The sequence below is a fragment of the Opisthorchis viverrini genome (assembly GCF_000715545.1).
Source record: "Opisthorchis viverrini unplaced genomic scaffold opera_v5_11, whole genome shotgun sequence".
Classification (NCBI taxonomy): domain Eukaryota; kingdom Metazoa; phylum Platyhelminthes; class Trematoda; order Opisthorchiida; family Opisthorchiidae; genus Opisthorchis; species Opisthorchis viverrini.
Genome location: NW_008751667.1, coordinates 2518996 through 2533398, shown reverse-complemented (window position 1 = coordinate 2533398; position 14403 = coordinate 2518996). Strand labels below are relative to the sequence as shown.

The 14403-nt window shown below is 46.3% G+C and overlaps 2 protein-coding genes across 2 annotated transcripts in view; one reads left to right on the top strand and one right to left on the bottom strand.

The window, feature by feature from the left end:
• Positions 1 to 11616, bottom strand: part of T265_01085 (hypothetical protein) — a gene marked incomplete at both ends in the record, with an annotated part of 15689 nt that extends 4073 nt beyond the window's left edge. The window contains 7 exons of the mRNA XM_009165028.1: positions 1126 to 1270; positions 2417 to 2614; positions 3321 to 3360; positions 7560 to 7666; positions 9226 to 9337; positions 10333 to 10536; positions 11477 to 11616. Coding sequence (XP_009163292.1) covers positions 1126 to 1270; positions 2417 to 2614; positions 3321 to 3360; positions 7560 to 7666; positions 9226 to 9337; positions 10333 to 10536; positions 11477 to 11616 — 946 coding nt within the window. The remainder of the gene's footprint in view (positions 1 to 1125; positions 1271 to 2416; positions 2615 to 3320; positions 3361 to 7559; positions 7667 to 9225; positions 9338 to 10332; positions 10537 to 11476) is intronic.
• T265_01084 (hypothetical protein) overlaps positions 1 to 14403 on the top strand; it is a gene marked incomplete at both ends in the record, with an annotated part of 23066 nt that overhangs the window by 2676 nt on the left and 5987 nt on the right. The gene's annotated exons all lie outside the window — the stretch shown is intronic.

Here is a 14403-nt window from a genome sequence, read left to right as displayed (position 1 = left end):
CTCCGAGGCCGTAGGTGGTCCAACGCTCACCGTCCAGGGTTCCACTTCACCTGTGGGCTCTAGATGGGTGCCGGCTGGTGGCCATGACAGTTGTTGTTCGAAGTATTCAGCCCATCGGTCGACGCGTTCTTCTTTCTTCGAGATGGTCGTTCCGTTCTGATGCTTGATGGTCTCGCTCACAGGTGGTTTCCGGGGCCGGTCGCACGGATCAACTGAAATAATCTTCGGGCATTACCGGCTTTCTGGGCTTCTTCCATTTCTTCGACTTTCTGTGTCCACCATACTTTACGGTCGGATCGCAACCTCACTTTCGCAAATTAAGGGTACTTTCGTAATGCAGTGAGTAGGAAAAGGGTGAGGTCTGAAGGTGACCACAAGAATGCGACAAACCTCCCCATAAAGTTGGCGCGCACCAAACTCTTCGGCTGACTTACAAAGACTTTTGCCGACATATGTCGGTTAAAATTCGTAAAATATGCCAACACAAGCAACTTACCGTATTGTGAATAAGAGTACAATATGAGCCATGTAGATGCTAACGATGACCATAATTAGTGGTAGTCCAACCGTGACGACATTTGGCTAGGCAGACGAGCCGTTATTTCTGGTCACTTCCCAAGCGGTTTTTGCAATAATACTTAGGCACTTAAAACACTCAACACATACTCATGACATGAGTGCCGTCATAATTTTTCACTCGGCTGTGCTACCAGATCGGCTGTGGTTGAGCCAAAGTAGCCACCAAATTTGTACCAAGTGCACCGGAGATCAATAGAGCTCTAACAAGGACATCTTATGGCACTGACGTGCGCTTTGTGTTAGGGAGACGATTCAACTGTCTTCACCTGTCCTAATATTGTCCAGGTGCGGCTCGCGACAGATCCATGTATGTTTACAAAGATAGTTCACACATGCGTACAGAGGGCACAGATAGTGACCGGCTGCCAAAAGACAACTTCCCGTAGCAGTGTGCTCCCGGGTCACAGGAACGATGGTTCAAAGCCCTAAAATCAGCGAGCCGTCCAGATTAACGGAATCTCCTTACTGTGACCACATCTACATTTCAATCCAAACGAAGTGACTTCAAAGTAAAGGGACTCCAAGAAAAGAAAGAAAAAGGCTCACCATCATAAATAGCCGACGCAGCCAAAAGAACATCACGATGAATGTGGATGGGTCGATCCGCTATGGCGTTTGATTCACCCATCCCACGCAAGTCGTCCATCAGACAGAACATGTTCGGGTAGTGTACCACAAGCTCCTCTACGTCCTGCAAAAGAATCCAAAAATCGAAATTCGTAGCTAGGACATACAGTCTACCATGTTCCCACATCGATACAATATATTCAAGATCCAGTCGAGGTGCTTTTAGTGTAATGGCGCATAGTACTGACAGAGTGTGCGAGTAATGCCTGGTCAAAACTCCAAAGCGCCTCCCCTGCATCTGATGGAAGGTTGATTTGAAAATTACTAGACTGTCTTAGAATGTTTGGTGATTATCGCGTAGGATTCACAAGACGTTCAAGAAAGTTCAGGAAGACGCCTGCGGATGCCGGCTTTTTCAAAGACTGAAAATGAGGTTTTTACATTCGCGTCTGATACCTTGTGATCGTCTGGCTCGCTTATCAATAGAGAACTCCGTACTCGAAGGCGCTTTTCAGTTCACTAGAAGAGGTAATTCATCAACAATACTGATGGTCACAACAATAAGTAAAACCTCTGCTACTGCTCAAATTAGGCAACAGACGACTAAAGCAGTCAATTATGGTTCCAAGTACCTAAACGTGGTAACAACCTGGCAGGCAAGTAGTGAGAGCTCCGAACAGGTAGATAGGTTATTTTCTAAACGTAACAGGAACCGCTCCATGGTGAACTCAGTATCCTACTAAAGTCTTCCTATTCCATGGGAGTAACAAAGCATAGGTACATCTGGCTAGCTTTGGACCGTCAGTGCCGCAGCATCAAGTGCCTTGAATTCACCCACAATACCGTCTCAGGGTTTGGTAGTTATACACCCCCCTTCTAGCGGGAGTGGGGTCCTAAAAATGCCACGCTGCAGGGGGGGGGTGTTGCGCTTTGGCGAGTTTAGGAGGGAGGGTTATTTAATTAGAGTAAGCCTATTCGACAACGGCCACCTCTGTAGGGTGAGCGCGTCACACGGGACCGTTACAACCCTATAAGAACGAGTTCTGTCGTTCTGGTAGCAACCGATGCGAGAAAGCTTTCCGCAGCGCTGCTTCACTGAATATATATATATATCCCGCATTTGTGATACGTCCGTTACTCGTGCAGTAAGAGTCTTGAGCCTTTTTGTCCGAGAGCATTTTGGGGGTATTGTATTGTGATTTAAGTCAGGATACTGACACCTGACTGCTATCCTCTCCAGTCAGAGGTAGGAATCTTGCGGCTGACTCACCAATGTGATGAGATTGAATCCAGCCCGATGGAGTAGCTCACCCATATCCACATTATCAGCGAAGGGGCTAACGTGAGGTGCGAAACCACCCAATCGCTCCACTTCGGCCAACTGAAGCGATAGACGGAGTTCGAACAGAGTATCGGAGGCTGACATAACACCAAGGAAACAGCCATCGCTTTTCAGAGCACGAAAAACCTAAGGAAACATCAATGAGATGAACACGGTATAGGCTTGTGAAGAGTGAACAAAACGTGTAAGCAATGTCAAAATCCATTGAGACACTGAAACAAGTAAGAAGTTCGCAATAATTGGAATCAGGGATTGTGAGGACGGAGGCTGCTTGAAGCCAAATGACCTTTGATGACTGCTGGTTGATAAAAAAAATCATTCAGCAGTAACACCCTTTCGGTGCCTAGCTACCATGCCACCCGAAGGAAGTATGAGGGCTGGGATATTGCCAGGTTACCCAAACCTAGACAGGGGGTGTCGAGAGGCACAGGTCTGGTTCGAGTCACGAACCTTCCGGTCAGTAAATTCGCGCTCTAACCACTTGAGCCATCTCGCTGGTTGACAGAACACAGCAGTGGGATCAGAGTCCACCTACTAACAGTTACGATGGAATGCTAAAGAATATCATCACGTCCCTCTAGAAAATAAACAGGATGGCGTTTCCCGAACATGCAGGGTAAATTTCTTAATGAGTGAGCATTGCACCAAGTTGACTGTGCACGAGTGCCATGTTACGGACAACCTCTTCAAGGTGAAGACGACAATCAAATACTTCACAGGTGAGTCTATGGTAGAAAGGTCGAGTTTAATGACACGAAGTCAGTGTTCACAGACAAATCCCGCAAAGTTCACTAGACAGCTAGCCTTCGGGTAAACCGATTTCATCACTTACATGTCGCAATATGCCCGGCAAGTCGTTGACCCAATGCAGGCTGAAAGTAAAAATAATAATTGGGGATTGACATTCATGCCTGACTGTCTACCGAGATTATAACCAGTCAAAATTCACACAAAATTGGGTGCGACACTGCTTTTCCAAAGAGGACAGCATTTGCAGGGAAGTCCTTTAAATCCAAATAAAGATAGGAAAATGATTAAGGGTAAGAAACAGAGGCGCGACAAAGTGAACAGCACTAATGTATACGAAACTCTGAAACTAAGACGCGCAAGATTATTCTCGAATAAAACCAAGTTCCAGTAGAAAACGAGCACAGCTCTTCGAGTGTGGAAATGGTGCACCGTATGTTCACATACGGAGGTTCGGATCACCAAAGTGGATTGCGTAGGATAAAGATAAGAGTTCAGCTGTACAATACATGGAAAATCAATAGCGAGTTGGTGAGTAGGGGGAGGAGAATGAACACAATGGCGTCGATCAAAGCGACATCTTCGTGTCAGAGAATACCCTCACCTGGATCCTCTTTTCTCTCCTGTTCACCCTAGGGCTCTAAATAAAACTAGATTAACTAAGTGGTTTTATGACAATGAAGCACCATCCTCAACCCTGTTGTCTCTGATGATGACGAAGTAGACGAAATACAGTCCCGAGGAGAACCACGTTTGGTTATGAAATGAGGGGAATATTTTCTGTAAACTTGCTTCTGTCGATGAATATTGGAGCATACCGACCATGGGAATGTGCTGGATATATTGGCAACACAGCTGGTTGAATACGACCTTGGAATCGAAAAGGACAACTATTAGTGGCCTAGTTTGTGCGGCGGTTTTCGACAAGTTAACCTAAAGTAGAGATGTGGCCGGTTAATCTAGGACGTTGGTGCGACTTCGTTAACTTGTAACGACTCTGCTCTTCGATGGTGCTGATACACCTGTGTAGGCTAAGATCGTTGGCAACTCCAAGAAGATGAAAGGTGAACTGATAATCCAATGAATTCCGCATTTACATTGAACACCTTTTGCATAGTGGGGGAAAAAATCGATCAGCTGTAGCACCCTTCCGGTGCTCAACTGTCATGCTACCCGAAGGTTGCACGAGGGCTGGGATACTGCCAGGTTGCCCAAGTCTAGACAGGGCAAGTGAAGAGGCAAAAGTCGGGTTCGAACCCGGACTTTCCGGTCAGTAATTCGCGCTCCAACCACTTCAGGCATCCTGTCCCACAGTGAGGAAGCATAACTACCATCTATCCGGCACTTGCGTCGGCTCCCCAATGATTTATATGGTTTCTGCCACAACGTCGAAGAACTGTTGAGCATTCAAAAACAAGAAGGGGAAAACAATAAGGACTAGATGATTGGTCAAGCTTTCCCCAGTTTACCTAGTTGCTGACTTCATGTTCAAAGGAGTCCGGCAGTTCCTAGCCCAGTGTGAAGTCGACGATGCATCCAACATTATCTTTGGAACCTCATACCACCCACACTTTTCTTCGAAATGTTCCATACATCGAAGCAGACGACGGGAGTTGAGCCAGACATTTGAACCTTGTTTTCTTCTGATGACTTCAATGAATGACAGGTAGAGCTTTTTACGTCATTTAGCGAAACACACTCATTTGCATACTAATTTGGTTTTTCGAGAAACTCACCTGGAACCCAGCTGAATCTCTCGTTTGTGATGTTTCATTATTTGTGAAATAGCATGTGCACGGATTATCAGGAAGGGGACAGACAATCTGAAGGTGTTTGAGTAGAGTTCGAACAGCCTGTCCAAGATCTTATCCACTTGGACATCCGGGACCAGCATTTCGAATAACCATCTCAACAGTGTCTAGCTGACACTGTTTTTTTTTCATTTCTTGAGCTTTCTTCGGCGAATACTTCTCTCCACCAGTCCAACTGTAGCTGAATTGTCCTCTAAGAGGTCTTGCTAAAACGTCAGGCTGGTGAGATCCTCTTGACTGCTGTAGTCAGGAATACGGATCGCTGTGAGGTCCCACTAAGATTGGACTGCGATTTTGTTTTAAGAAGCCTACAGTCAAGCGTCGATTTAAGGACAATTCGAATCCCGAACCAGTTTTCGATCGACCGAATGAATTGTTTTGCTACGGATAGACTAATTTTCCGATTACATCCTTCATACAGTGAATCTTATACTGGTGAGTGGTTTCCCTTCTGCTACAACACACGCATCGGCCAAGGTGTGACATGAGTGTGTTCAAAGAGAAGTGACAACCTTGAGAACGAAATGGCTATCTACGGCTAGCTGCTATGTAGTGGGGCGGAGTATCTAATTGGTTGTGGAGGAGTAAGCGCCCGGTACACCGTGCTCACACTTGCGCTCGAGACAGGCTTAGTGACCGGCGTACAAGTGGTTCCAGGACAATCCCCCGCTGCCAAGATAGTCTACATTTCTATCGACTCTTTCAACTGCCAGTCAAAATAACAACATCTGCGAAATTTGCCGTCCGGAGAAATTTGGGAGTTCGTCAGACAACAGTGAACCATGATGGGTGTTGTTAGTTGAGGTGTATGCGAAAAATTAGTATATTTCACGATTTAGGTTGTTACTTAAAAATCCTGATGCAGATATGGTCAGCCTGAAGGCATACAGTAGGCTGTATCCAATTGAGCACATCTCCAGCTCTCGTATTCAATGTCATTCGAATAGTGCGAGGTCCCTTATAACTGTCGCATCAGCTTGTTGGCAATAAAGCTGTTGTGTTCCTTGTTGGCGAGCCTTTTTCCAGCACTAGGCATTGAAGCAGGGACAACAGCAGATGTAACAAATTTCGGAGCATTGCTTGCTGAACAATTACGTTAGGGAGGACGATTCGGTTAACAGAATCAAAGTCGTCTTCGAAAACGAGGAATTCCATGGTTGCGGGTTGTCTATATGTACGGCGTTGCTCTAACACCTGATATGTAAGGAAATGGTGAACACAACTCCTAGCAGACCGAAATCCCGCTCGCTGCTCTTGAGTCAATGTCTTAAGTGACGCGGAATTTCGTTACAACTACAGCTAAGTATATCCCTCTGTAATTAGCCATCACATGTATCTTTTTTCAAAGACAGCACTGTTACAGACTCTACCTACTAGCCTGGTACAGTCTCCTTCTCCCAGACAGAGGCAAACAGATCAGAAAAGCGCTGACTGTGGACGTCACTCGGCACCTTCCACTTCCTTAACCTTCTGTTTCCACTAGGCTTCACAGTCCGTGGGCAAGTTAAGTTACACTTGACACCGGATGATTCATCAGGTTGCATTATGTTCGGGATCGACGGGAACGTATCTCCGAAAGTGGAGCAGTGCCACTGTTCTCTCTGATATCTAGTGCTTGAGAGAAGCTAGGGTGCCGTGAGGCAGGCGAGGACTCTTGACACTGTGCAAAGATCCGATAATCTCGTTCCAGTATGGGTTAACAACCGAAGGCGGAGCAGTTAGAAGAGACACCAGAAGATGATTCTCATAAATTCGTCCAAGATTTGTCCGTTTTTTGTTCCTAAACGGTTTGTTCAACCCTTGCGCGGCCCCAAGAAGCGAGTCCAGATGAGAGCAGAATGAGCAAAAGTGCTTCAAAAGCAGCGGTGCTCGATTGTTGATCCAAGCCATCGGTAACTAAAGGCCGTGTGGTCAATTTGGATCCATGGCTGGCACCACGTAGTCAGACATACTAGGTAAGAACAAAGTGCAGTCAGAATGAGGCCAGAGCAGTCATTTGTCGTTATCCATACGTACCAATACTTGTCCCAGTCGATCATCCAATCGAGTCATAGATACGCATTCAAGTCTCCGTCAAACAAAACTATATCTGAACTTTTAGCTAACCAAAACAGGCGCGCGCCAATGATGTCCACCCGAACGGTGACGAGGCATTTGCAAACTAACTGATAAGCTCAACGAACAACATTCCGTTACACTTACAATCAGTCATGCCGTTGGCACGGCTTCGTGATTGACTTGTTTTTAACATCCCAAAAGTAAGGGCTCTTGTTTTGTTCCATTTATTTATAAGATATACCCGAAGAGATGTAGCGAAATATACCCGGTTTAGCACGTAAGAGGACATTTGTCTGCACCCCCTTCATGTCATTTAAAACAACAGTACAACACAGCTCCGAGTATCCTTGTGTATTGTGGTTCCCACATGAGCTCTACAAGCTAGAAACGTTAAGTGTGGCTGGCAAGTATAGGAAAGCTTATCTTTGAAATGCACTCTGGGAGCACGAACTTACCTGAGACACGTGAGGACTAGATCAAGCGAATCATTTCGAAATGGAAGCGCTTCTTCATCTGATGTGATGTTGCCTGTTGGAACATCTGTTGACTGGGAGCATTGATTCTGGGGTGGGGTTGGGCGAGAAGTTAAGAGTTCCAATAAAAATAAGTAACCCAAATAGGGAATCAACTTAACGAATGCACTATAACGAGAACGTAAATTATCTGTAAGTAAAGGCAAAAACCTGGCCTTTGCCAAGAACTGAACACTTATCAAAGCCGGTGTCGACTGATTTAGTCCAAGAAACTCTAGGCGTAAAAATAAGAACAGGGGAGAGCGAAGGACACACACTTACAGAATCCAGTCCGCCAAGAACGAATGTCTACAACTGAGCGCATGATCATGCACTGTTTATTCACCATAATACCATAATACCACATCACGGTGAATCAAATCTTGGTTAAATTAACAAGAGATTCAGGTGGATGAGCAAAAGCCAAAGTGGACCTTGACCCACCATACGAGATGATTCAGAGATGGTATGAGATCTTCACGATTGTTAGGCTGGATTCGTCCTTGAGTTTTTGATCTCTCAAGTATTTCAAGAGCACCAGAAGAGCATAGTTTAATTCTTTTAATACTTTTTAGGATAGCAGTTGCTGGGCGAACGCTTAGCTAACCTGTCAATTCTTTAGTCATTGTTTAAGAGGAATTTCGCCTAACGAGAAGTGTGGACAATTGGTGGATGCTCGGATGAATGATAACACTGAAAAGATTCCCTTTTATAACGAACAGTTTTGATTGCTCCGATTGTCAAGCAAAACCGGAGCATATGTGATCAACTTCGAAAGAGATGTGGTTACAAAAAAGCGATTTCGATACCAAACCCACCATTGCAATCCATGTTTTGGAGTAAGCTCAAGATAGCTCGGTGGTTAAGGTGTGAACATACTAACCGGGAGGTCCATAACTTGAACCCAAATCCAGCACCTCCACTGATCCTGTCTAGGCCTGTGCAACCTGACAGTGCCTCAGCCCCTGTGATTCCTTCGGAAGGCATAGCAGCTAAGCACAGAAAGGAGCTACAGTTGAAAGTTTTATAATTTGGAATATGCTCTAAAAAGAACAGTCCACCGGCTAATCACAGCTGATAAACACTATGTCGAGAAGGCCCCAAGGTCGTTGCGCGGAGAGAAAAAAATAGACAGCGAAACGAAGCATAATTGACGAAAATTAACGGTACATAAGGGGGTCAAAAATCTCGCGCTCGAAGCAGATCTGCTTACACCACGTAATCAACACCCATGCAGTCATTCAACCTCGTGGGTTAAACACACAATTCATGACAAGCTCTGATAATCCCTGAAAATTCACAACCACCTCAGCGCTTTCAAAGTATGATTAATACACACATACTCCAGGTCATCAGGGAGGACGAAAGACCCTGAATATCTCCTGCTCATAAGTATGAAGGTTTGCGCCTATCAGGATCTGTGAGATACCTGTAAATTTCGAAAAGATAGCTAGGCGGTGACTCCCGTCAGCTGGTAACCCTTACTTCAAAACTGAAAAATGAAAGGGCTGAAAATTATTTTTGGCTTCCGCGTGCCATGCTACCAAGATAAGGCAAAGGTTAATGTAGATGTGAACAAAACAAGAAACGAATATCATATCGTACTTACCAAAACATCGATCGAACTGTCGCACTGAAACAACAAATCCGTTGAGTCTGTGGTTAGATATTTGGATAGATGGCCACGTCCACAGCCCAAATCCACAGCGACGGCAAACTTCCTGGAAACGCCGAGGAAACGGGAAGTTACTACATTGGGACTCCCGAATACTAGAATAGCCTGCTCCCGAATGGACAAAAGGAAAGGGTGATAACCAGCAAAACAGATCAATGGAATAAGCCTAGTAAGACACATTGGTGGAAGAAAATCACATGCGTCCGGAAAAATACTGATAATATTAATCGTCACTCAGCTGTAACAAGAACAGTCGAGATGCTGAGGTCGGGTTCGAAACACGGACCATCCGGTCAGTAGGTTCGCCCTTAACCACTGAGCTATCTCGAGTCTGGAAACAATCAAGGAATAACCAGTGGCCACTAAACTGGAGGGCAATACTAGCCGACTCAGACAGAAGCAAGGGGGTGGGAAGACTGGACTTCACTGGTGTGAGGCTGAAAACATTCATTGTAAGTGTCCCGGGGTGGAGAGAAAATGGATAGTAGAAGAGGAGGACCCAAGTGCTAATCAGAGATAAACACGTCTAGATATCTGCATTCCCACGCGCTGAATCCAACAACATGGCAGCCCTTTCACTAACAAAGTCTGCCAGCCGTAGTTGAATACCCCTGGACTGCCTACGCCTGGACCCAGTAGTCAGAGGTCAGATATCGATATCGAGACAAGCGTAACAGTTCCACCCGTTTCTGAAGGACATTCTCACTTTTCAAGCGCTCCACAAACTCCCAAGTCAGGCGAGATGGCTCAAGTGGTTAGAGCGCGAATTTACTGACCGGGAGGTCCGTGGTTCGAACCCAACCTCTGCCTCTCGACTTCCCCTGTGTAGGCTTGGGCGGCCTGCCAGTATCCCAGCCCTCGTGCAATCTTCGGGTAGCATGGCAGTTAGGCACCGGAAGGGTGCTGCAGCTGAACGATTTTTTCAGTCACAACGAAGATAATATTCCAGACATCCATATACCCCTCGGAACAAAGTAGAAACAAAAATCACAACTGGGACCACTGGAGAAATTGGCCTAAATGTTATTGACATCAACCCACCTAGATATATCACAGACTCGGTCAGCCAACCTGGATGCAATCTCTTCACGGACATAGTCATACAAATGTGGATTTGGCAATTGTGTTGACCGGATTCTTTGTTTCAGCTTTGAAGAGCGATCAAACACATACATAACATTCTGACCATTGATGGTGGAATTGTGCAAATGTGCCGTGCATACGACACTGGTCCGATAGAAGATTCTGCGGAAGAGATTCTGGAACGTGAAGTAGAAAAAACACTTGGAATTCAGTAGAACTACCTGACCCACCCGGGAAATTCTATCGATTGTTAGCGATGTGCGATTAACCAGCACCGCTTCAGTTTAAGTCCGTTTCGGTTCAACGAGAACCGGAAACGGGGCCCCGTCCCGTCGTTGCACCACTGCTGCAACGAAAAGGAAAGCAGAACGGTTCGTTCGCGGCACCAAACCACACAAGAGAACGGAAGAGGGCTAAAATACTAAAAGGGCTTCCAAAAAACAACTGCCTCAAGCCACGAAACTAAATGTTTGAAGCTCATATCTTAAACGCTGGGTTATCTTTAGCATCCGCATCCAAACCGGTTTGTTGAGAAACAAACAGAGGCACTGAACAGTGTGCTATGTGATCATGCAGTTTATCCAGCAGACTGATTTTGACAAGAGTGGAACACTTGATTTAACCCGGGTGTGACTCCAAATGCTGTCTCCCGCTGGATAACACACGAAAATGATGTGATTCTGACAGACAGTCCTGTCACGCAGCCAGTGCCGCTCCAGCATAATGCTTGTCGCCTTTAGGGCGTGATGGTCTCATGTTTGGGGGTCAGCCGTCCCCAATAACCGAACAGCGCACCGTTTAGTGTCACGTGCAGGACACGGACCAGACGAAGGCATGCCCTGATTGGTCAGAATGCCAGCCAATCCCAGTCAAGCACCTGTGACTCGACGCTTCCCGCCCCCTCACGGAGATTCTGGCACGACCTTGCGGAACACACTGTGACTACCCTATAAATACAGTTGTTCTGATTTTCATGTGTCTTCATCAATGGCTGTGTAGAGCTACCGTGGCTCTTGATCTACCATTAAGGACGGAGAAGGAAGCAAAGGGACTTGTGGTGTTTTGCAAATTCACAAATTCACGGATTCATGGATTGATACACAGGATCGAGCCTTTGCCCAAGCTTCCCGGGTCGGTTTTCTTCTTGTCGGTCAGTGGCTGTCGTTCACCTGAAGGGCACAAGTGAAAAAAGGGTGTAGCACTGCTCTTTATGTTCTCANTTGATACACAGGATCGAGGCATTTGCCCAAGTTTCACGGATCAGTTTTGTCCTTGTCGTTCAGCTCCTTATGTTCTCAGCAAAAGGCAGTATGTATGCCAGCACGATGATTCGCATAAATAAATGTCTAGTAGTGTATCGAATTGAGTTATAGAAGGAGCGTAGACAAACGTCAGGAAGGATGCTACCATCGGAAAAGAGAACAAATATGCCGCATGAATGTGTGCGCACTGAGCTTGAAAATTTTCTTACTATGTCCTTGCCGTGTGCTTGCTGGCTCAACGGTGAAAATCCTGTTGGCCAAGCTTTGTTCAAACAGGGCGTAGGTAAGAATTAGGTCCCCTCGGAGGGGATGATACTCCAGGGGAAAGAGATCAAGCATCGCGAGACGCGTTTCGTAGTCCACGGACTTGAGGCCGGCAACCATTCTCGTAGCGGCCCGCTAGACGCGCTCAATGAGAGTGAAGTCTTTCATGCGTCCTGAGTAGACAACTTGGTTGGCGTACTCCAGGAACGGTCTGACGTGGGCCCCATAGAGTATTTGGAAGTCCATGCGAGTAATACGGGAGAAGGTGCGTCGGATCATCCGTAAAATGGTGAATGTCTTTTGGGCCGACTTCTCATGGTTTAGTGAGAAGGACAAGTCTGAGGAGACCCAGATGCTTTTGAGAAGTCGAAAAATATGGCATCCGATATGAGTACTTCGTCCTTGGCTTGGGTTAAGCTGCCCATAAACACGAGCATGTTTGTCCTGCAAGAACAGTTTGGGAGAAATCCGTGTTTAGCTGGAGATATCAGATTGTTGGAAGTAAGGTGATCCAGGATGGCTCGCTTCAGAATGCCTTCTATCACCTTGCACGGCACGCAAGTGTCGCTTATAGGCCTGTAGCTTCTAGGCGATAATCGGTCGCTGGTTTTGTAGATTGCTGTTACAATGGCCTTCTTTGTTGAGGACTCTCTCTCACTTAAATCTCTGTGGTAAATTATTTTCAATAACATATTAACATATACATTCTACACAATGAAGTGGCACGCCTGAAAATGGCGTACGTTTCGAGAAATCGATCTCAGTGTGCGAATACTGAGCGGCTTGAACGTCAGTTTTGGACTTTAGTTCAAACTTACAGGATAAATCGTCATGATACTCCCACTACTTCACCAGATTCCTCCTTCCTTTTCCTCATTTTTCGCTTTTAATTTTTCTTGTCGTGCGCTAGGCAGGATGAGCTTTTTGCCATCCCTCGTTCTAATTTGCCCACCAGCCTCAAATCTTAACATCCTGATCCTGTTTTAGCTTGATATGATCAGCCAAAAATTAGATAAGTGCCCCGGTAACTGTGTTCCATTCCCCTCGCTCTTATGGCGTGACCAACTCTAAATCGAAAAATTCCCACGGTTTATGACATGATCGTCTTTTTCGCGCAATACACAGAACCCACAAACCCCCGAGTCATTCCCGACGGCATGCCACCCACCAGCTGGGAACAAACATCGAGTATCACTGTAATGAACAACAATGAACGTCACACAGCAGTTAGGTTTTCGGTTGGCCGCCAGGTACTAACACAGAAATTTTGGGCTACCTGTATTGCCTTTCAGCCTTTTGCCTGTAAGTCACACTCCAGGATTGTTTTGATACAACTAGGGTCAGAGCCCTCCTAAAGCCCATGACGAAATACTATATCGTCGAAGCTCAGTGTGACAAATTTTGAATTGGACAGAAAACTTTATTCTGAAAAGTGCGGCCATGGCCTCTGGGTGCTTTCCGTTTCCATGACAACATTCTCGCCCGTTGCTGAAATCGGCGCCGGGCCTTAGCACTTTCATTGAACCAGCTGCTGGCTGGTCTCTGTGTGACTGTTGTGGCGTTCCGCTTGCTGGCCTCCCTTCCTTGACTTTCAGGATAGCGGTAGAACGAGCCGCCTGAACCTGGGACTGTACACCGAAGTGTTCAGACCACGAGTGAAACGTTGCGGGCCGTTGGCAGGGTTCACCGAATTGGCCTGAGGTGAGAGGGCTACCAGTGCCTGGTGCCAGGAACTGAATAGCCGCTGCGTGGCGTGTGTTCCATCTGGTCTCCGGTTTGGCTGTGACTGTGGCGACCACAAAATCGTCAGAAGGTGATGTTCTCGTGAACATATCGGAGCCATTTGCAGTTGTTTCATCACAAACAGCAATGAGGGGTTCATCCAACAGTTGAAGCTCATTAATCCAATCCAGCCCTGGAGATCAAGGCCTGTATAGTTCGTGAGGTGTCAAGTACCATTCAGTCGAATCCCCTTGAACATTACGGAACAGTTCATCTTCCCGGTCAGTTTGAGGCTTCCACCAGAGGCATTACGAACGGTGCACTTTTTTGGTTCCACTGGTGGCCTTCCAATTACATTCCAGGTTCGTTTTGAAATCAGAGTGAGGTCAGAACCTGTATCCATTTGGAGGGTAACTGGCGTGCCGTTGATACATAATGTGACGGATTTACGTCGACCGGGTGATTTCATCCTGAATGTGGCGGTCATGGCCTCTGCATGCGTCCATTTGTCGGGTCGGTGTTTGCGTGAGCTCCTGAAGTTGTCTCTGCAGCATTCTTCTTTGTGACCCTTTCGACCGCACTTACTGCACCTGTGGTTCCGGTAGGGACATTGACGTGAATAGTACCATTCTTCACAAGACCAGCAGGGTGTGGGTGGTTTTCTTGGAGTTCGTTTTGAATTTGACTTCCTTTTGGAAGTTACTTTGCATACCATATCAGGCCGAGAGAATTTGGAATGTCCTATCATTGCAGCATCAGCCTTGAGATTGATAAGATACTG